At 37.2% G+C, this 25307-nt stretch overlaps 1 protein-coding gene across 3 annotated transcripts in view; it reads right to left on the bottom strand.

Moving 5' to 3' along the window:
• The window catches only part of LOC138314863 (integrin alpha-4-like), a 65238-nt gene extending 40694 nt beyond the window's left edge, over positions 1 to 24544 (bottom strand). For 2 of the 3 annotated variants that reach the window (XM_069255450.1, XM_069255452.1), the window contains exons 1-2: positions 24355 to 24544; positions 11914 to 12182 (exon numbers count right to left, since the gene is read on the bottom strand). In XM_069255450.1, coding sequence (XP_069111551.1) covers positions 11914 to 12095 — 182 coding nt within the window. In that variant the 5' untranslated portion in view covers positions 12096 to 12182; positions 24355 to 24544. Of the gene's footprint in view, positions 1 to 11913; positions 12183 to 23567; positions 24306 to 24354 lie in introns of those variants that run through there. The other variant, XM_069255451.1, reaches the window with a different exon arrangement.
• Between the last annotated feature and the right edge of the window lie 763 nt (positions 24545 to 25307).

Here is a 25307-nt window from a genome sequence, read left to right as displayed (position 1 = left end):
ATACAACCCTAGCATACTCCATACAACCCTAGCATACTCCATACAACCCTAGCATACTCCATACAACCCCTAGCATACTCCATACTCCATACAACCCTAGCATACTCCATACAACCCTAACATACTCCATACACCCCTAGCATACTCCATACAACCCTTAACATACTCCATACAACCCTAGCATACTCCATACAACCCTAGCATACTCCATACAACCCTATTATACTCCATACAACCCTAGCATACTCCATACAACCCTAACATACTCCATACAACCCTAGCATACTCCATACAACCCTAACATACTCCATACAACCCTAGCATACTCCATACAACCCTAACATACTCCATACAACCCTAGCATACTCCATACAACCCATAAACCTACTCCATACAACCCTAGCATACTCCATACAACCCTACATACTCCATACAACCCTAACATACTCTCCATACAACCCTAACATACTCCATACAACCCTAGCATACTCCATACAACCCTAACATACTCCATACAACCCTTAACATACTCCATACAACCCTAACATACTCCATACAACCCTAACATACTCCATACAACCCTAACATACTCCATACAACCCTACATACTCCATACACCCCTAGCATACTCCATTCAACCTTAACATACTCCATACAACCCTAGCTTACTCCATACAACCCTTGCATACTCCATAACTCGTTACAACCCTAGCATACTCCATACAACCCTAACATACTCCATACAACCTTAACATACTCCATACAACCCTAGCATACTCCATACAACCCTAACATACTCCATACAACCCTAACATACTCCATACAACCCTAACATACTCCATACAACCCTAGCATACTCCATACAACCCTAACATACTCCATACAACCCTAACATACTCCATACAACCCTAACATACTCCATACAACCCTAGCATACTCCATACAACCCTAGCATACTCCATACAACCCTAGCATACTCCATACAACCCTAGCATACTCCATACAACCTAACATACTCCATACAACCCTAACATACTCCATACAACCCTAACATACTCCATACAACCCTAACATACTCCATACAACCCTAGCATACTCCATACAACCCTAACATACTCCATACAACCCTAACATACTCCATACAACCCTAACATACTCCATACAACCCTAGCATACTCCATACAACCCTTACATACTCCATCAACCCTAACATACTCCATTCAACCTAACATACTCCATACAACCCTAGCATACTCCATACAACCCGCATACTCCATACAACCCTAGCATACTCCATTCAACCTTAACATACTCCATACAACCCTAACATACTCCATACAACCCTAACATACTCCATACAACCCTAGCATACTCCATACAACCCTAGCATACTCCATACAACCCTAGCATACTCCATACAACCCTTGCATACTCATACAACCCTAGCATACTCCATACAACCCTACATACTTATCATCCATACAACCCTAGCATATACTCCATACAACCCTAGCATACTCCATACAACCCTAGCATACTCCATACAACCCTAGCATACTCCATACAACCCTAGCATACTCCATACAACCCTAGCATACTCCATACAACCCTAGCATACTCCATACAACCCTAGCATACTCCATAACTCCATACAACCCTAGCATACTCCATACAACCCTAACATACTCCATACAACCTTAACATACTCCATACAACCCTAGCATACTCCATACAACCCTAGCATACTCATACTCCATACAACCCTAGCATACTCCATACAACCCTTGCATACTCCATAACTCCATACAACCCTAGCATACTCCATACAACCCTAACATACTCCATACAACCCTAGCATACTCCATACAACCCTAACATACTCCATAACTTATACAACCCTAGCATACTCCATACAACCCTAGCATACTCCATACAACCCTAGCATACTCCATACAACCCTAGCATACTCCATACAACCCTAGCATACTCCATACAACCCTAGCATACTCCATACAACCCTAGCATACTCCATACAACCCTAGCATACTCCATACAACCCTAGCATACTCCATACAACCCTAGCATACTCCATACAACCCTAGCATACTCCATACAACCCTAGCATACTCCATACAACCCTAGCATACTCCATACAACCCTAGCATACTCCATACAACCCTAGCATACTCCATACAACCCTAGCTTACTCCATACAACCCTAGCATACTCCATACAACCCTAGCATACTCCATACAACCCTAGCATACTCCATACAGCTCTAGCATACTCCATACAACCCTAGCATACTCCATACAACCCTAGCATACTCCATACAACCCTAGCTAACTCCATACAACCCTAGCATACTCCATACAGCTTTAGCATACTCCATACAACCCTAGCATACTCCATACAGCTCTAGCATACTCCATACAACCCTAGCATACTCCATACAACCCTAGCATACTCCATACAGCTCTAGCATACTCCATACAACCCTAGTATACTCCATACAACCCTAGCTTACTCCATATAACCCTAGCTAACTCCATACAACCCTAGCATACTCCATACAATCCTAGCATACTCCATACAAGATGTTGGTAAAGTAACTTGTGTGTGTCAGCCTAAAGCTATTTTCATCAGTATTTTAAGACATTAAACACTGTTCATTGCTAAGCATTAATGTCAACATTGCACTAAGCCTTAAAACAGACTGGTAAGCAAAACATGAAACAACTTTTAAAATCTAATAATACATTCTTAAACACTTATTTCTGACAAAACAGACACTAAATTTTAAGACCATTAATTTAGGCTCTTTTGAAGTTGAGTGAATAAATATTTTCTAGTTGTAAAGTGAAAACACAAAAAAAAAATTGCTATATAAAATGTCTATCTAGATTCACTTTTAGGTACATATTTTGCTTGTTTAATCAAGTATAGTATTTTCTAAGCATGCAAAGTGTTCTAGCTGAAAATACTAATTTAAGTATATATATAATGATGATTATAGTAATTGCAAAATCACATCAATTTTAAGATAACATTAGGTTCAACTCGGTGAAAAATATATAACAGCAGATCTAATGGCTGAACTTGAATTGATTTGCTAAGCAATTTTGTGATTACCTAGCTTTTACATAATGTCACTTTCAACAGGTACAGCTGTATTCCTGTATTTTTTACAGATTTCCTTAATAACAAACATATTTACAACAAATTCATGATTATAACATAGTAAATTTAATTCCCCGTCAAGGTTCCTATAAGATATTTGTAATATATGTGTATAACAAATAATACATATAATGAAGTAATTAATTTGGTCCCCAGAAATTCGTTATAACCAGGTTTTAATGTTGTTGTATTCCTGTAATTTAGATTTTATAATCAGAAAAAATAAAGAAATTTCATTTGTAACAGAATTTGACTGTCAAATTTAAGATTCCACTATAGAAATGTATGACAATAACAGCAAATAAAGTTATAGTTATAGGTTAGATGTGGAATAAGGGGAGGGGTGTATTAAATATTTCAAAATCTCCTTAGAATGTGAATGGGGTGTCATTTCATACAGGGAAACAACTTGAGGGAAACATAAATTTTCTGTATCTATTACATATCTAGTTTCTACCTAAATATATCTTGATTTAAATTATTTCACAAAAGAGTCAGTTATAGGAATGCCTGTAATAGGGTTTGAAAATTGGTCTAAATTTTAACATGCAGAGACTGATGCTATAGTGTTGGAAGCTACATATACAACAAACGTTACACAGACACACATGTGTATGGTAGTCACACTGATTAACCAACTTATCTCAGACCTATAGCCCCTTTCTATATCAGATACTCAGCAGAATTCTATCTAACAAATAGCAAAGTAAAAACAAAAAAAATGCCCTGGAAGTGGTTGCGTCAACTGAAACTGGAGTTATTACATGGAAATTTATTTTAGTAACAGACCAGTAAACCTTGACCTTTGACCTGCCCTTGAATTTGATCCCAAGCAAGAAGTTTTGGCAAGGAAGATCAAAACAATGACTTCTCATTTGCTACAACACACATGGATATTATGATACGTGTAAGGTTTGTACAACTGAATCTTGGTATCACAAACTACATGACTTTGCTGCTTCGTTTCTTGTCATTATCCAAATACCTATGGTATGCAATCTTGCTCTATACATTTACCATAGAGATAATTATATAAAATTGTAGATCTAAGTATTGTTTTTTTGGCCTGACATCTGATTATTTCAGAAATTCTCCTGCACTCTGAGGTATGTCATTTGACCTTACAGTACACTTACTCCCCAGCCACCGGAGATGGTAAAACTCTGTACTGTAAACATCCTACCACGTGCAGAAATATAACAAGACCTGCGTTGTGACCCAGTGTCAGATTTAATACAGCCAACCAACTCTACATTCCATACAACAACTAATGCACAACATTAGTATCTTTGAAAACATGTTACCTAATACCAGAGAAGATAATGAACCAGTAACTTCAAACTCTAAAAATACTTCCCTGGCCACTCTGGTACCAACAGAAACAGGAATTCTACAGAAATTAATGTGTCGCCTGTAAGACAGTGCTATCAAAGTATCCTTTACATAGACCTTGAGAGGCCAAAGGAAAACTACAGATTATAAAAATTTTGATTAATAGTAACAATGACCTTGACCTTTGAACTTTGCACCTAAAAGCACTCACAACCAAACACTGTCCGTAAGGAAACATTCAAGTCCTGAATTAGACCAAAAAAATGTTCACATTCAAAAGATTTTTATTTAGTAACAGTGACCTTTATAAGCTTGATATCAGCATTTGCACCAAGTTTGAAAACAATCTCGTGCTAACACTTTTGGAGAGAAAGATCATGCAGCCTATCAAAATTTGATATCTCACAGAATAAATCTATTTCCAACATCAGAGACCATGACTTTACTGATCTTAGAACCTGTAAAGAATTACAAACAATCAGGTAAAGTAAGGATTGGTTGATGGTTGAGTTTGCTAAGAATCTAGTTTTGTTATTTATATAAACAGCTAAGGTAATCTAAGAGTGATCAGCTTTGTATGTGATTTGGTACATCTGGTGAATGCAGGTGTGTTTTGGGAGGCTGTGGTAAGTTATTACTGTGTTTTCTGGAGGTAGTGGAACCCTAGATCTATGAAATGATACCTGTGTTTTCTGGAGGTAGTGGAACCCTAGATCTATGAAATGATACCTGTGTTTTCTGGAGGTAGTAGACCCCTAGATCTATGAAATGATACCTGTGTTTTCTGGAGGTAGTAGAACCCTAGATCTATGAAATGATACCTGTGTTTTCTGGAGTAGTAGAACCCTAGATCTATGAAATGATACCTGTGTTTTCTGGAGGTAGTAGTTATAGACCCTAGATCTATGAAATGATACAGACTGGTGATAACCCTGAAGGAACATGAATTGTCACCTACAAACTTTAAAATGCTGACGCTTCAAAAATAACTGTCAATACAAATTTCAACCTACATGGGCCCAGAATTTGCGAGTGACATAAAAAATGTGTTATTATTTTGGGTAACACTCTGACAAATAACAGTAATGTATTCAGAGACAGGCATTAAGGTCTTCAGTGAAGCTACCGTGGGAATACTGAACGCGATGTTGACTGATCTACTTTTTTTCAGAGTTCTGAGGTTTGTCACAAGGAGTGTATATATAGGGAATATAGTATTAACAGGCATTCAACCAAGTCTGAGTGTGTAATATCAGCCCGAGGGGAGAAAACTTATAGTACGATTGTAGTACTTCACTGAACAATAGCTGAAGTTTGTTATACACCAATACAATACACTATAGTTAGAGAATGACTCCTGGCAAATCTTACAAAGTTAATCTGTAAATACTTGAACTTCTTTTTTAGTTCAGGATTAAAACTTGTCTTATAACACTTGAAATATCAACATCCTTTCCATTTTCTATTGACAAGCAATTCATCCTACACTTTAAGAAGAGAAAACTGAAAAGGACAAGGTCTAATCCTCTTTTCCTGAAGTTCAATGACAGAGCAAACTAATTTTATATCATTTACAATTACAGATATATCTAATGCATTTAAAATACTGTATTGAACTCAATAAGCGCCCCTTCTCTTGTTGAGGCCTCAATTTCACTTACTTTGAATTAAATGCAGAAAATATACCTGGTAATAACTGTGTACTGTAGGTTTACCTGATTTCTTAGGCAAACTGAATTATAGCTTACTTGGTGTAATAGCCTAGTCCAAATTTGGTTTTATACGTAAGCACCCCCTACTTTATAATTTTCAAGCACCCTGGGCACTTATATTGGGTCAAATATGGTATCAGTTGGGAGTAAAATGACATATTCTCAAAATATTGTTGATCCCAAACAGAGGTCCCCCTTTGACCTTCACCCCTTAACACTACATGTACATTCCACTCCTACTGTCACACATATGTATGGTTATATACCATGGTAATACAAACCCAAAGTAGATTTCTCATTTCAATATTTCATAAAATGGTGGCCAGTCTCTCACACTTGTGTCAAAGACAGTTTTGTTATCTCCCAAATATGTATCACCCTAATATGAAGTATCATATTACAAACCATTACTACACCCTATGGATCCCCAGCTACCAGCTCCCCCCTTTTAGACCCTCCCAGGTTAAATTGTAGAGTAACAACTGTTAAACTTCAGTGTAATAGTATTGTTAGTTTTCAATTTTACAGAAATTTCAGTTTTATTCCACACTTCTTTCAACCATAACTTGACAACATTAACTCTAAATTATACTTCTAAATCATATAATTAGAATGAGATAAGTTTTAATTATTCTTACATAATTACCTGTAAGCTTAAATGTAATTTGTCTATTTATCTGTATGCTAAATCTGTAAACAGTACAGGTATATAATCTGGGGGATTTTACAGTTTAATGGACAGTGGTTTAGTGGAAATAATTATAGGTTACTGACAATGTACAGATAAAGCTCTCACTTTATCTACACATTGTAACATGGATATCCATACCAAGTTTGATAAAATACTTCTCTGTCTTCGGCTGTGTTCTTACCAGCTGAATTTAAAAATATCATATCTGACCTATTTAAATGTTTTTATACATTGCTGTCTTTATTTACATACATACCCATATATTCAATTTCATAGAAATTCAAATTATCATCGAGAGCTGAAGTTCATAAATATTTGATATCAGATGGAGAAGATGGGTATAACAGTGTAGTCAGAAGATACAGCTGTGATGACCTGAAGGGAAAATCTAAGGAAGAAAATAGCCAGGTTTAGTGCAAGATAACATCTTTACTTTCACATTGAATAATGGGTTTACTTAAATTCTATCTCATACAGTTTATATGAGTAAAGAGGTCTACATAAGGTGAAGGGTGTTGTAGTGGCCACATTCACTTATATGTCCTTGAATGTTCTTGCACTTAAATGAGCTCTTCAATATTTGGGCCAACATTTAAAATGAAATATATATCGCTGGTATATGAAACAGTTGCAATATAGGTGTAATTTTGTCTGCATCACCCCTCGTATTCTATCATCTCTGCCTCCAAAACTCAATATGTCCTTAGATGATCCTGGTTATAGAACGCAACACAAGAATAAACCAACCAACAATAAGAACATCAATACTTAAATAGGCTAATAGGAATTATGTTGTATGGAGAGTTCATTCTGGGTGTTACCTATATATGGCTACATGTAAAAATGAATACATTGATTATCACTATGTCAATAAATTGGAAAACATGATTTTTAAATTTTTTATTAGTGTTTAGACTCATACAAATAAATAAAATATAGTGTTGTCCTCCACATTTAAGGGTTCCTATTCGGAACAGGAGTGAGAATAAATCTGAACAGTGACTGATGACATGACAGTGTCCCACACACCTACCCTGTACTAAATATAAATCTGAACAGTGACTGATGACATGACAGTGTCCCACACACCTACCCTATACTACATATAAATCTGAACAGTGACTGATGACATGACAGTGTCCCACACACCTACCCTATACTACATATAAATCTGAACAGTGACTGATGACATGACAGTGTCCCACACACCTACCCTATACTACATATAAATCTGAACAGTGACTGATGACATGACAGTGTCCCACACACCTACCCTATACTACATATAAATCTGAACAGTGACTGATGACATGACAGTGTCCCACACACCTACCCTATACTACATATAAATCTGAACAGTGACTGATGACATGACAGTGTCCCACACACCTACCCTATACTACATATAAATCTGAACAGTGACTGATGACATGACAGTGTCCCACACACATACCATATACTACATATAAATCTGAACAGTGACTGATGACATGACAGTGTCCCACACACCTACCCTATACTACATATAAATCTGAACAGTGACTGATGACATGACAGTGTCCCACACACCTACCCTATACTACATATAAATCTGAACAGTGACTGATGACATGACAGTGTCCCACACACCTACCATATACTACATATAAATCTGAACAGTGACTGATGACATGACAGTGTCCCACACACCTACCCTATACTACATATAAATCTGAACAGTGACTGATGACATGACAGTGTCCCACACACCTACCCTATACTACATATAAATCTGAACAGTGACTGATGACATGACAGTGTCCCACACACCTACCCTATACTACATATAAATCTGAACAGTGACTGATGACATGACAGTGTCCCACACACCTACCCTATACTACATATAAATCTGAACAGTGACTGATGACATGACAGTGTCCCACACACCTACCCTATACTACATATAAATCTGAACAGTGACTGATGACATGACAGTGTCCCACACACCTACCCTATACTACATATAAATCTGAACAGTGACTGATGACATGACAGTGTCCCACACACACTACCCTATACTACATATAAATCTGAACAGTGACTGATGACATGACAGTGTCCCACACACCTACCATATACTACATATAAATCTGAACAGTGACTGATGACATGACAGTGTCCCACACACCTACCCTATACTACATATAAATCTGAACAGTGACTGATGACATGACAGTGTCCCACACACCTACCCTATACTACATATAAATCTGAACAGTGACTGATGACATGACAGTGTCCCACACACATACCCTATACTACATATAAATCTGAACAGTGACTGATGACATGACAGTGTCCCACACACCTACCCTATACTACATATAAATCTGAACAGTGACTGATGACATGACAGTGTCCCACACACATACCATATACTACATATAAATCTGAACAGTGACTGATGACATGACAGTGTCCCACACACCTACCCTATACTACATATAAATCTGAACAGTGACTGATGACATGACAGTGTCCCACACACCTACCCTATATACTACATATAAATCTGAACAGTGACTGATGACATGACAGTGTCCCACACACATACCATATACTACATATAAATCTGAACAGTGACTGATGACATGACAGTGTCCCCACACACCTACCCTATACTACATATAAATCTGAACAGTGACTGATGACATGACAGTGTCCCACACACCTACCCTATACTACATATAAATCTGAACAGTGACTGATGACATGACAGTGTCCCACACACTACCTATACTACATATAAATCTGAACAGTGACTCATGACAGTGTCCCACACACCTACCATATACTACATATAAATCTGAACAGTGACTGATGACATGACAGTGTCCCACACACCTACCCTATACTACATATAAATCTGAACAGTGACTGATGACATGACAGTGTCCCCCACACACCTACCCTATACTACATATAAATCTGAACAGTGACTGATGACATGACAGTGTCCCACACACCTACCCTATACTACATATAAATCTGAACAGTGACTGATGACATGACAGTGTCCCACACACCTACCCTATACTACATATAAATCTGAACAGTGACTGATGACATGACAGTGTCCCACACACCTACCCTATACTACATATAAATCTGAACAGTGACTGATGACATGACAGTGTCCCTCACACCTACCCTATATACTACATATAAATCTGAACAGTGACTGATGACATGACAGTGTCCCACACACCTACCCTATACTACATATAAATCTGAACAGTGACTGATGACATGACAGTGTCCCACACACAACCCATATACTACATATAAATCTGAACAGTGACTGATGACATGACAGTGTCCCACACACCTACCCTATACTACATATAAATCTGAACAGTGACTGATGACATGATAGTGTCCCTCACACCTACCCTATACTACATATAAATCTGAACAGTGACTGATGACATGACAGTGTCCCACACACCTACCCTATATACTACATATAAATCTGAACAGTGACTGATGACATGACAGTGTCCCACACACCTACCCTATACTACATATAAATCTGAACAGTGACTGATGACATGACAGTGTCCCACACACCTACCCTATACTACATATAAATCTGAACAGTGACTGATGACATGACAGTGTCCCACACACCTACCCTATACTACATATAAATCTGAACAGTGACTGATGACATGACAGTGTCCCACACACCTACCCTATACTACATATAAATCTGAACAGTGACTGATGACATGACAGTGTCCCACACACCTACCCTATACTACATATAAATCTGAACAGTGACTGATGACATGACAGTGTCCCACACACCTACCCTATACCATACACACAGTGACTGATGACATGACAGTGTCCCACACACCTACCCTATACTACATATAAATCTGAACAGTGACTGATGACATGACAGTGTCCCACACACCTACCCTATACTATATATAAATCTGAACAGTGACTGATGACATGACAGTGTCCCACACACCTACCCTATACTATATATAAATCTGAACAGTGACTGATGACATGACAGTGTCCCACACACCTACCCTATACTACATATAAATCTGAACAGTGACTGATGACATGACAGTGTCCCACACACCTACCCTATACTACATATGAATTTGATGACATTACGATGACATTGTATGACTTACACACCTATGAGTGTGCCAGTCACACATTCTCCCACTCGACCCTGAATGACTTGTCAGGATATAAACCCGAACACTGCAGTATGAGTAGGTGTCAACATAACCATGAGTCAGCAGCCTCTGCGTCCAGCCACTCTCGTCACTGCTATTTACAAACACTCTCCAATGCCTCAGTGTCACAGTCAGTCAATTGATTTTTTCCTGATTTCATTAGAATGTAGTGTTTTAATCTATACCACTTAATAGAGAATTAAATGTCCTGATCTAGTTTGATAAGAAGACAAACATATAAAAGTTTATTAAAAGATTTTGCGGTGGGAGCATAGCATGAAACTTGAGGGGGGGAAATAACAAATATGTATGTCCGGTATATGTATCTTTTAGCCAAGATTCCAGTGTAGATGAAGATAGACCAATGGAAGATAGGGACACTGGTTAACCTGACTTCACTATAGCTGACATGGCATTCAGAATGAGTGCCATGCAGAATGATTTTGCATGCAGATTACAGCTTGTATTGGAGTGTAACATGGAGCATCATAGTGGAGCAGAATTACAAATCTAATTTTAATTAGATTGCAGAATGCAATTATAATTTCAGCCCTCTTCCCCATCATACTTCTACAAAGTTGGTTTTAACATGCTTTTGCAGATTTCTGTATTTTCCTAAAATTTCAGAAAAAATTAAAGTTACATTTCACTGCTAACATTTAATTTTGTTTTCAATTCAATTTGAATTTTTTGACATGCAAGCTAAACAATTCTGAAAATAAAAAAACAAGTAAAATCAAAATTTGCTTACCATTTTTCATTTTTTCCATTTTTAACGAAAGCCACTGAATATCCAAAGTAACTATTAGTTGGTCCAGAAAATATATGTGCGTTTCCAACATCCAAATTTAAAGCATTGCTATTTGTTATCGTAAACAGAAGCAATATAAAAATCGTTAACACTGTCGTGATTATAAATTTATAGACTTTCATGTTTGTTTTTTTCTGTCACAGTCTCCGTTAGTTTCCAAGTAATCACAGTAAGTAAATCTGGCAGGATCTCAAGTCAAGGAAGAAAATCTGAAATGATAGATTAAATCACATTAGTGTGTTAAAATACTATAAAATGACGTTTAAAAGAACAACATTTTAGGAAATCCTTCCTGATTAATAATAAAGGTTTTAACCCGAAAAACACAATTAACCCACATAATATATTACGGTATGCTATGTAACACGTAATATACACAAGAGCATACCTTCAAACATTTGATATGTCACAAGCCTTTAGGCAAGTTGCATATAAAATTATTTAATGCGTTTCATAAATTTCATATTACATAGCCACGAGTGTAAAATTCTAATAATCACATAACTTTTATTAATAGAAATATAAGTGAAACTATTTAAATTTTTCTCTGCATAAAACAGTAGAAATCCGGCACGGATGTGACTTTTCCGTCTACTGAGACAATCATGCGACATCATATAAAGATTATGATGTAAAATCTATCTGTGACATCACTAAAGTGTTATTACACGTCACATGTGTCTTACGATATTTATGACATGGCCGTATGACATGGATTGATGGGTGAGTTATGTGATGATAAAATATATGTACCAGCAGTTTACAGCAGTATAGTTTGATCATAACCTCAAAGTGCATAGTTCTTATTTTATTAAGCATCCAATCAGGACGTCAAGATTTGAGGACAACCTGACAAAATGGCGGCTCCTTCTGGAGTTTTGCAACACATTTGGACATTGAGATTTTGCAAAATGTAGGTTGTTATGGTAATGTTATTTTATGAAACTCATCTTGAAGTTTTCAATTCTTGCTCGCCAAGTTTGAAAAATAAAAACCTTTTATAAGACTTGTTTCATAAAATCTCATATGAAATGAGAGATTTCATATATGTGACTTCTTTATCCCACATACATATCAATATACACCATAATACTTGCAAGTCAAATAGGAGATAAAATGCACGGCACCCTAGAACCACAATATGATAATATTTAAATCCCCCAACACCCCAACCTATCTATACTACTACACAGTGCACAACCCTACTCTTTAATATATTATGTAGTTTTGTTTCTTCATTTTTTTCATTTTTATCCATATTTTCTTTCTCATCTATTTAGATTACAAAAGGCATAGATAAAAAGAAAAACATTTTATACCTTCTGCTATAATTTTCTTCCTGAAACTTTCCATAAACAAAATGTTACAACTGTACACTTGATTTCAATTTCGTTATCACACATCAACATGACATTCGTCGTGATATCAGCATTCAAAAATAAAAATATGCCAGCTAGGTTTCCATAGAGGAAAATAAATTACGTAGTCAGCACCTAACACACGTTCCCATCATTATAGGCCCAAAATTCAGGAACCAGGGGTGAGGACTTCCATAGAGGAATGGCAAGCCTTTCAAATACAGCTGCTACATAGGACTACATTAATATCAGTCATGTTAGTAATAAGTCAGCCACCTTAATTATATCACTCAGTCACCATGTTTTAGAGATGGGAATCCAGTGACAGAATGTCAGACACTTTAACCACTTTGCTACCATAAACTAGAAGTGGAGGCCTAGACACCATAACCATTTTGTCAGAATTATACCTTAAGAGGTCAGGGTTCTACAATATCATTTTATCACACTTGTCCATTCGGGAAAGTAATCTAAAAATCCACTTGTCCGACAGCCAAATTCACTGGTCCAAACTTTAAGCACTAACTTGCAGAGAAAAAATGTTTGCAAAATGTCATATTGCTAATGAAATAAATTATGTCAGTTGCCTTTATTATTATGATTTGTTCATTGATTATTGCACTTCACGTGTGACTTATAACTTAAGTTACAAAAGTAAATGATCCTTTCTCGTCAGATACATCAGGTATTTTTCTTTTTCCTTCGAAGCTGAAGCCATATTTTGTTAAATCCATTCTCCAATATAACAGTATTTGTCATTTCAGCGCTTACAATAGAGCGACCCTTATATACAAACGCAACAGTGATCCAGATTTTCTTAATTGGAACACATCTGTCTTTTACCTAATGTACCAATAACGTACCTCCGGGTACCATTGTAGTTCAATCGATCAATTTGAACTTTTTTCAAGTTTGAAAATTTAGTTTCAGCTAAAAATCAATTGTCCGAGTGGTCAAGTGTGTATCATTATGTACTTGTCCAACAGAGATTTGTACTGGTACGGACAAGTCGGACAAATGTAATTGTCGAGCCCTGGAGGTGGGACCCCACATGTAGAATGAAAGACTCCTTAACCACTTTGCCATATCATACACTTGGAGGAACACCATGCTCTATAATTGACTCCCTAGATAGGGAACAGCCCCTGGAGTATAAAGATAACAAGGTCATCACTGTCCGAGGCTAGTAAAGGAATCTTAACCAATCACACCCAAGGCTAGTTAGGAATCTTTACCAATCACTGTCCAAGGATAGTAAGGGAATCTTAACCAATCCCTTTCCAAGGCTAAGTAATGGAATCCTAACCAATCACTGTCAAAGGCTACTAAAGGAATCTTAACCAATCACTGTCCAAGGCTAGTAAGGGAATCCTAACCAATCACAGTCAAAGGCTACTAAAGGAATCTTAACCAATCACTGTCTTAGGTTAGTATGGGAATCTTAACCAATCACTGGCAAAGGTTAGTAAGGAATCTTAATCAATCACTGTCTAAAGCTAGTAAGGGAATCCTAACCAATCACGGTCAAAGGCTAGTAAAGGAATCTTAACCAATCACTGTCAAAGGCTAGTAAAGGAATCTTAACCAATTCACTGTACAAGGTTAGTAAAGGAATCTTAACCAATCACTGTCCAAGGCTAGTAAAGGAATCTTAACCAATCACTGCCCAAGGCTAGTAAAAGAATCTTAACCAATCACTGTCAAAGCTAGTAAGGGAATCTTAACCAATCACTGTCTAAGGCTAGTAAGGGAATCCTAACCAATCACAGTCAAAGGCTATTAAAGGAATCTTAACCAATCACAGTCAAAGGCTAGTAAAGGAATCTTAACCAATCACTGTCAAAGGCTAGTAAAGGAATCTTAACCAATCACTGTCAAAGGCTAGTAAAGGGAATCTTAACCAATCACAGTCAAAGGAAGTAAAGGAATCTAACCAATCACTGTCAAAGGCTAGTAAAGGAATCTTAACCAATCACTGTCAAAGGCTAGTAAAAGGAATCTTAACCAATCACTGTCCAAGGCTAGTAAAAGAATCTTAACCAATCACTGTCCAAGGCTAGTAAAGGAATCTTAACCAATCACTGTCCAAAGCTAGTAAAGGAATCTTAACCAATCACTGTCCAAAGGCTAGTAAAGGAATCTTAACCAATCACTGTCAAGGCTAGTAAAGGAATCTTAACCAATCACTGTCCAAGGCTAGTAAAAGGAATCTTAACCAATCACTGTCCAAGGCTAGTAAAGAATCTTAACCAATCACTGTCCCAAGGCTAGTAAATAGAATCTTACCAATCACTGTCCAAGGCTATAAAGGAATCTTAACCAATCACACTGTCAAAGGCTAGTAAGGAATCTTAACCAATCACAGTCAAAGGCTAGTAAAGGAATCTTAACCAATCACAGTCAAAGGCTATTAAAGGAATCTTAACCAATCACTGTCAAAGTGTTAGTAAAGGAATCTTAACCAATCACTGTCCAAGGCTAGTAAGGAATCTTAACCAATCACTGTCCAAGGCTAGTAAAGGAATCTTAACCAATCACAGTCCAAAGGCATAGTAAAGGAATCTTAACCAATCACTGTATCACAAGGCTAGTAAAAGAATCTTAACCAATCACTGTCCAAGGCTAGTAAAGGAATCTTAACCAATCACTGCCCAAGGCTAGTAAAAGAATCTTAACCCCAATCACTGTCCAAGGCTAGTAAGGGAATATTAACCAATCCACTGTCTAAAGCTAGTAAAGGGAATCTTAACCAATCACAGTCAAAGGCTAATTAAAGGAATCTTAACCAATCACTCCGTCAAAGGCTAGTATAAAGGAATCTTAACCAATCACTGTCAAAGGCTATTAAAAGGAATCTTAACCAATCAAAGGCTGGAATCTTAACCAAACAAAGGTTAGTAGTATAAAGGAATCTTAACAATCACTGTCCAAGCTAGTAACAGAATCCTTAACCAATCACTGTCAAAGAGTAAAGGAATCTTAACCAATCACTGTCCGCTAAAAGGCTAGATAAAGGAATCTTAACCAATCATGCCCAAGGCTAATGGAAACAGAATTCTTAACCTATCACTGTCCAAGGCAAGTAAAGGCTTGAATCTTAACCAATCACTGTCCAAGGCTAGTGAAGGAATCTTAACCAATCACTGTCCAAGGCTAGTAAAGGAATCTTAACCAATCACTGTGTCCAAGGCTAGTAAAGGAATCTTAACCAATCACTGTCCAAGCTAGTAAAGGAATCTTAACCAATCACTGCCCAAGGCTAGTAAAAGAATCTTAACCAATCACTGTCCAAGGCTAGTAAGGGAATCTTAACCAATCACATGTCTAAAGCTAGTAAGGGAATCCTAACCAATCACAGTCAAAAGGCTATTAAAGGAATCTTAACCATCACAGTCAAAGCTATTAAAGAAATCTTAACCAATCACAATCAAAGGCTAGTAAAGGGAATCTTAACCAATCACAGTCAAGGCTAGTAAAGGAATCTTAACCAATCACTGTCCCAAGGTAGTAAAGGAATCTATAACCAATCACTGTCAAATGCCTAGTAAAGGAATCTTAACCAATCACTGTCAAAGGCTAGTAAAAGGAAATCTTAAACCAATCACTGGCCCAAGAGCTAGTAAGGGGGTATGGGGGGTGGGGGTGGTGGTAAGAGAATCTATCTCCACTGTCCAAGGCAAGTAAAAGGAATCTTAACCAATCACTGTCCAAGGCTAGTGAAGGAATCTTAACCAATACACTGTCCAAGGCTAGTAAAAGGAATCTTAACCAATCACTGTCCAAGGCTAGTAAAAGGAATCTTAACCATCACTGTCCAACAGCTAGTAAAGGTAATCTAACCAATCACAGCCCAATGCTAGTCAAAGATCTTAAAGGACACCTCTAAGCTAGTAAAGTAAACCACAGCTCCCATAGCAATCTACATCGTTAAGTGGACACCAGTTATAGTAGGGACACCTGTTAAAGAGGACACCTGTTATAGAGGACACCCTGTTATAAAGGACAGTGTTATAATGGACACTATGTTCTAGTGGACACCTTGTTATAGTGGACACCCACCTGCTAATTTTATAGTTGTGGACAAATGTTTTAATGGATATCCTGTTAAAAGGACACTTCCTATATGATTAGGGGACCCCCTGTTATGCACCGAGTTTGATAGTGGAAACACATGTTATAGAGGACACCTGTTATACGCACCAACATGTTCTATAGAAAGGAACACCTCAGTATACACTGCCAGCTTTCTTATTCATACTCTGAGAATCAACTATGTTTTAAGTGGATTTGTAGTGGACACAATGATAATAGAGGACACCTGTTTAAACATAGGGACACATTTGTGGCTAGTTATAAGGAGGAGCTCTATTTATATAAGAGGACACATGTTTCTTTAGGTGGTCTCTACCTGTAAGGACAGCGAGGACAAATCGTTAACGTCACTGACACACATGTCTTATAGTGGTACACCGCTTTTATAGTGGACTGTGTATTATGTTAATAGTGGACAAACCTGGATCTAAACAAAGACAGGACACCTGTTATAGAGGACAACCTGTAATATAAGTGGACTTGTTATAGTGTTAACAAAAAAGACTAATTACTGCCTGTTATAAGTGCAGAACACCTGTTATAGTGGGAACAACCCTGTTATAAGTGAACACATAGGACTGTATACTGTTATATTGGAAACTACCGTGTATATAAGACGACACCATTGACACATGTTATATGTGGTGACGAGTACAGTTGGACGATTGTTATAGAGACACCTGGTGGACAACTGATTATACATGTGACGACTGTGTTATAGAGGACACCAGTTTAAACAGAGACTGTTATCTGAACACCTGTTATAGTGACACCTGTATATAGTGGTACACCTGATATAAAACGGAAATCACCTGTTATAGTGACCACGAGTGTTATAGAGTATCACAAGTGTACAACGGACACCTGTTATACTGGAACCTGTGAGCTCAGATCGGCCAATAGATTTATAGTTGACACCTGTTGTAAGCGGACACAACCTGTTAAAGTAACAAGCCCTGAGATCAACCACCTGAAGCTGTTATATTGGAACACATGTTATAGGAACGAGGACGACAGACCTGTTTTATAGTGGCGACACATGTTTATAGTGACACCTTTCACCTGCATCACATGTTATATTACGACTCACATGTATAGTGGTCACCTGTTATAGATACACCTTTAGTGGAGTTATACTACGACCTGTTATAGTGACGACATGTTATGAGTGGACAATGTACTATACTGCAAAACAGTGATAGTTGCACTATGTTATCCAGTAAAGATTATTACTGAAATAAGTGACTACGTATTGACACATGATTTCTAATAGTGACACGATCACGTTATAGGTACAAAAAACTGAGGACATCATTGTTTATAGTGACAACTGTTATAGTGACACATGTATATAGGAGGAACGGCTGTTTATAGTCTGGACACACGTGTTATAGTGACGGACTGTTATTAGTGACTAGTGTCATAGTTATAGTAGACGACTGTTATAGTGGTACACCTGTTATAGAGGACACCTGTTATCGTGTTACAACGATGTCCTGTTATAGTGGAACACCATGTTATAGTGGACACTGTTTATAGATTATTAGTGGTATGACACCTGTTATAGAGGACATCACCTGTTATAGTGGACCACTGTTAATAGTGATAGACGACACCTGTTATAGTGACGACACATGTCTATCTTAGTGACGACATGCCTGTTATAGTGACGTCCAACTGTTATATAGTTGGACTACCTGTTATAGAGAGTCGACACCTGTTATAGTGGGACACGACTGTTATAGTGATAACACATGTTATAGTGGACACATGTTATAAGTGACACACATGTTTATAAGTGGACACCTGTTAAAGTGGAACAGTGTTATACTGCACACATGTTATAGTGAACACAATTTATAGTGGACACCTGTTATATGTGTGACACCTGTTATAGTGGGATGACTGTTATAGTGACACATGTTTATAGTGATTAATGACCTTGTTATAGTGGACAAGACTGTTATAGTGACACCCTGTTATAGTGGACACCTGTTATTAGTGTGACCAATCCTGTTCATAGTGGACACCTGTTATAGTGGACACCTGTATAATAGTGGACACGCCTGTAATAGAGGACTGTTATAGTGGACATATGTTTATAGTTGGACAACCTGTTATAGTTGACACATGTTATTAGAGGAGACCTGACATAGAAGACGTGTTATACACCAGTGGGGATACCCTACTTATAGTGGACATCAAATTACTGTTATAGTGGACACATGTTATAGTTGACACCTTTTATAGAGACACCTGTTATAGTGGACAAACATGTTATAGGTGAGACACATGTTATAGTGGACACAATGTTATAGTGAGTTATTCAGGACACCTGTTATAGTGGACACAACATGTGATATAGTGGACACATGTTATAGTGGACACATGTTATAGAGGACACCTGTTATAGTGGGAACACTATGTTATAGTGGACACGTGTTAATAGTGGACGAAATGTTATAGTGAGGACACCTGTTATAGTGGACAACGATGTTATAGTGTGAGACTGTTAAAGTGGACACCTGTTATAGTTGGACACCTGTTAAGTGACACCTATCGAGGACACCTGTTATAGGAGGACACGCTGTTATCAGTGGACACATGTTATAGTGTGACATCATTATTATAGTGGACACCTGTTATAGAGGACACCGTGTTATAGTGGACACACTGTAATAAAGAGGACACCTGTTTATAGTGACACAACTGTTATAGTTGACACCTGTTATAGTGACTGTTATAGTGACACCCTGAATGTTATAGTGACGACACCTGTTATAGTGGACACATGTTATAGTGTGACACCTGTTATAGTGGACTGCACATGTTATAGTAATGAGGACGACCTGTTAATAGTGACAACCTGTTATAGTGACTACGACTGTTAATAGTAGTGACACCTGTTTATAGTGATACACCCATGTTATAGTGACGACACCTGTTATAGTGGACGACAACTGTTATAGTGAACGACTGTTATAGTGACCGACACTATGTTATAGTGGACACATGTTAAAGTGGACACCTGTTATAGTGGACACATGAATGTTATAGTGGACACCTGTTTAATAGTGGACACATGTTATAGTGACACCTGTTATAGATGGACACCTGTTATAGTGACGATGACTATATAGTGACCACCTGTTATAGTGACTTAGTGGACACAACCTGTTATAGTGGAAACCTATGTTATAGTGACGACACCTGTTTATAGATGACGCTGTTACAACTGTTATAGTGATGACACCTGTTATAGTGGACAAATGTTATAATAGTGACACATGTTATATTGTGGACACCTGTTTATGTAGGACACCTGTTATAGTGACGAACACCTGTTATAGTGGACAAATGTTATAGTGACATATGTAATAGACACCTGTTATAGTGGACACTGTATATAGTGAGACAACTGTTATAGTGGACACCTGTTATATAGTGACACCTGTGTTAAAGTGGACACCTGTTATAGTGGACACCTGTTATAGTGGACACAACTGTTATAGTGGACACCTGTTATAGTGTACACCTGTTATAGTGGACACCTGTTATAGTGGCACACATGTTATAGTGACAGCCATGTTATATAGAGTGACACCTGTTATCAGTGGACACCTGTTATAGTGGACACCTGTATACCTGGACAATGTTATAGAGTGACAATGTTTAATAGTGACGACACCTGTTATAGTGATCACACATGTTATAGTGGACATCCTGTTATTAGTGGACACAAGAACTGTTATAAGAGACTCGAGAATGTTATCTGTGGACACCTGTTTATAGAGTGACACCTGTTATAGTGGACACCTGTTATAGTGGACGACTGTTTAGAGGACACAATGATGTTTATAGTGGACACCTGTTATAGTGGACACCTGTTATAGTGACAAACGTTATAAGTGACACATGTTATAGTGGACACATGGTTAATAGTGACGACAACTGTTATAGTTGACGACACCTGTTATTAGTGGACAACGCTGTTATAGTGACACGATGTTATAGTGACACCTGTTATAGTGGACACATGTTATAGATGAATGACCGACCTGTTATAGTGGATGGACTGTTATAGTGACACATGTTATAGTGTCAGCTGACTGTTATAGTGACGGATGACCCAGTTATAGTGGACGACATTTATATGATGACTGTTTTAGGACCACACTGTTATAGTGACACACACTTGACACCTATTAGTGGACACATTAAAGTGACAAACGACTGTTATAGAGAACGACACCTGTTTTATAGATGGACACACTGTTATATAGGACACCTGTTACTAGTGACGTGGACCATGTTATAGTGGGACACCTGTTATATTGAACAGTGTAAGACACATGTTATAGTGGACAATTGTTTTAGTGACACCTGTTATAGTGTGACACAATGTTAATAGTGGACACAAGTTATAGTGGGACACATGTTATAGAGGACACCTGTTATAGACGGACAAATGTTATAAGTGACACATGTTATAGTGAGGACACCTGTTATAGTGGAGTAAACAACCTGTTATGAACACCTGTAATAGTGGAACCACCTGTTATAGTGTGACACATGTTTATTGTCCACCTGTGATAGGACGACTACTGTTATAGTGGAACACATGTAATTACTGATATAGTGAGTGGACACATGTTATAGTGACTCGACCTGAGTTATAGTGGACACACCTGTTATAGTGAGGAAACATGTTAATGTGACGATGACTGTTATAGTGGAACACTGCATGTAGTATAAAGTTGACACATAGTTATAGAAGGAAAACATGTTATACACTGCAAACATGTTATAGTGGACACAGTGTTATAGTGGACACGATGTTGTAGTGAGGACTAGTGATCCACCTGTTGTAATGTAAGACACCAAGTTTTAGTGGACAAATGTTTTTAGTTGGACACCTGTTATATTTAGACACATTTTTATAGGGTACACCTATTTTTTTTACGCATATAGCTATTCACAACAAAAAAAATCAACGAATGAGTATCTATATTACGCCCTGTAATTCTGTTATGAACGAAAGAATGTTAATATCTACGTGTATTTTCTACACTTTCTATATAATGTACTTATAGCGTATGATCTGTGAGACCACATGCACAAACAGGGGAAACCTCATGTAAAACCAGGAAAATGTTAAGTCATCAAAATTGTGAATCTGCTACATACATCCCATTTCCACTGAGAATCTTGTTAATTGTATTATTTATATGGAAGGGACTACATCATCGAGAGCTTTTATTCTTAAATGTGTATCACACCCAAATGCCAGTATTTTAAATGCCAAGGAGAAAAGTAAAGCACATCCCAACAGACTGGGCCTTTGAGGGAATAAAGCAGGACCACACATATCTGTTAACATTGGAGCCACAACTGGCTGTCAACTCTACTCGACTTCTGTAGTATTTTAGCGAGTGAGATAGCAAAAAGTAACAACGTAAACATTTTGTTTTTAAGTGATTTACAAAATAACCGGTACCACCCCATACCCCATTCCTATTTAGTGATGATGCTAAGAAAACACTTACGCTGTCTACATATATCTCCAACGGTCCACAAGTACACAACAAAAACTTGAAAATGAGAGAAGGATCACATCTACACAATGACTGAAACATTGCCAAACTGGTGTGACAATACATCGTTAGTATCTGATGGAAACTCATAAATCCTGTCCCTCTAAAGAAATGCTCATAGACGAAGGACAAAATTGAAAGTTAACTTGACAAAATTAAATAAACTAGAAGAAGTACAGTGAAACTAAAGGAAAACAAGAGTCCTTATATCAATCGAGAAAGTGCATGGTTGTTGGTTGGTACAGGTTGTTCTTAAGAGACATAGTCACTACATGTAGCTAATCATATTTACAACAGATAGACATACTTTTATCTATCACCTTTCCGATTCTAACTATATTTTGTTAAGTGGTTAAATTTAATACCCAATGTGTTTTGGTTATCATTCACCTCTGTCCTGACGTTTTAAAATATATATAAAGAACTGACAGCATACAACACAATTACTTCTTAAAAGTAATGAATCTGTTTGTAACAAGTCAGAGGAATCTTGTGTATACACTGTATAAATACATATATACGTATCTGATACATACACTCAGACACTCACCTGTAATCACTGCTGTATGAGTTGCTAACAGGTGTATATCCTGTATACCTGTGTCTCACCTATGAGTACCCGACCATATTTGTCAGTCAGTCACTTCCGTTTATCTTTATATGGTGTTTATAGTAAATAGAGGATCGACCGCGCCCCCAGGATTCTTCATGTATGACTTTTAACTTGTATTGTCTCTGACTTGTAACTTTATACATTCACTATGGGATTGTTTGAATTAAGAAACAATCTGTAAACTGGTGTATCGTCTGCTAGGCCCTATAGGGAAACATACAAGTATATAAATATGTACATGTGCATCTGCAACACCTAGGGAAACATTTACTGTACATGTATTTAAATATGTTGGAGACATTTAATTATTTATTATTGAAGGGGTTTTTTTCTTCTTTTTTTTTAATGTTTTTTTTTTCTATCTTGATCGATGTTTCATGTAGAAATGATGCCATAATAACACAAACTATGTATCCACATGTACACATCGTATCGAATTTATAGATCTATTGTCTTTTTTAATTATTTGTAATTAGGCCTACTCCATATTTTAATTAGAATATGGCAATTATTAACATTTTTTAGGTATACACATCTAACTCGCTCATATTACTAATGTAGCGTGTCTACACACATCCAAGACACTAAACGCTACTAAGAAATACACAGCAAAGTCTTGATACGATTTACGTCCAGTGGTGTGTAAACATCTTGACTTAAAATGCGGGTCACAGGAAAACGACAGCCAGAAATCTATATTTAACACGTTGAATCATATACTTACGGTTATGTTGCCGGTTCACAGCTCCAAGTAGCTTTATCCAGGTCAAACACAGAGTAAGAACACGGTTATGTTATATTAAAATATTTGAACACAATCTCCAGATCTACGAACGCAGCCAACTTTTCCTTACAGACACTGCACTGTTGAGAAATCCCACTTTCCTTTTGATTTGTCAGCGAGTAACGACCTTCACCTTTTCATTATAGAAAAGGCGCCTGCGAGGGCAGGGAATTCCCCATCAGCCGATTACGTCATTTGATGCTAATAATAGACATTAGCACTAGAGTTCGAAAAACATCTATTTAGACCTAACCGCATTTAAAAACATATCTAGTACATTTGATTCTCTGATTGTACGTACATTTGCATGCATGTATATATATGGGGATTGGTTTGCATACAATATGAAGCTCATCGAAGTTAGTTCGCGATGAAATAAACAAACAGAAACATGAGCAACATAGTTATGTGCCATAATTACTTAGTTGACAAACATTTTACATTGTTGTTTATTCTTCAGTAACTAATGAATTGAAAACCATCATTAAGCTGTAGAAAAGGTACATTATGTCAGTACAAATGTGCATTTTTATAACATATTAATCTTTTAAGTGCATTTTAGCCCTAATCATAATTAAATGTATTGATATTTTCCATAATTTTTATGTGCATTTTTATAACATTTCACTTGGCGAAAAGCGAGGGAGCGGGGGCATTGCCCCTCCCCGCTTCCCACATGTACGCCCCTGTATAACTACATATAGTTTGAATACATGTACATGTGTACTCATTTCATTTGTACTGTAGACGTACGTGTATGTAATATCATGACTTTTGACATTTCAGATTTTGAACCCTTATTAATTTTCTAACATTGATTAAAACTATACCTGTATGCATTGTAGGTAATCTAATTCTCAAAATGTGGTTACATTTGGGTGGTGAATAACACA

Source organism: Argopecten irradians, chromosome 2, assembly GCF_041381155.1.
Source record: "Argopecten irradians isolate NY chromosome 2, Ai_NY, whole genome shotgun sequence".
In the NCBI taxonomy this organism is placed as follows: Eukaryota; Metazoa; Mollusca; class Bivalvia; order Pectinida; family Pectinidae; genus Argopecten; species Argopecten irradians.
This window is presented reverse-complemented; position numbering and strand designations above follow the sequence as displayed.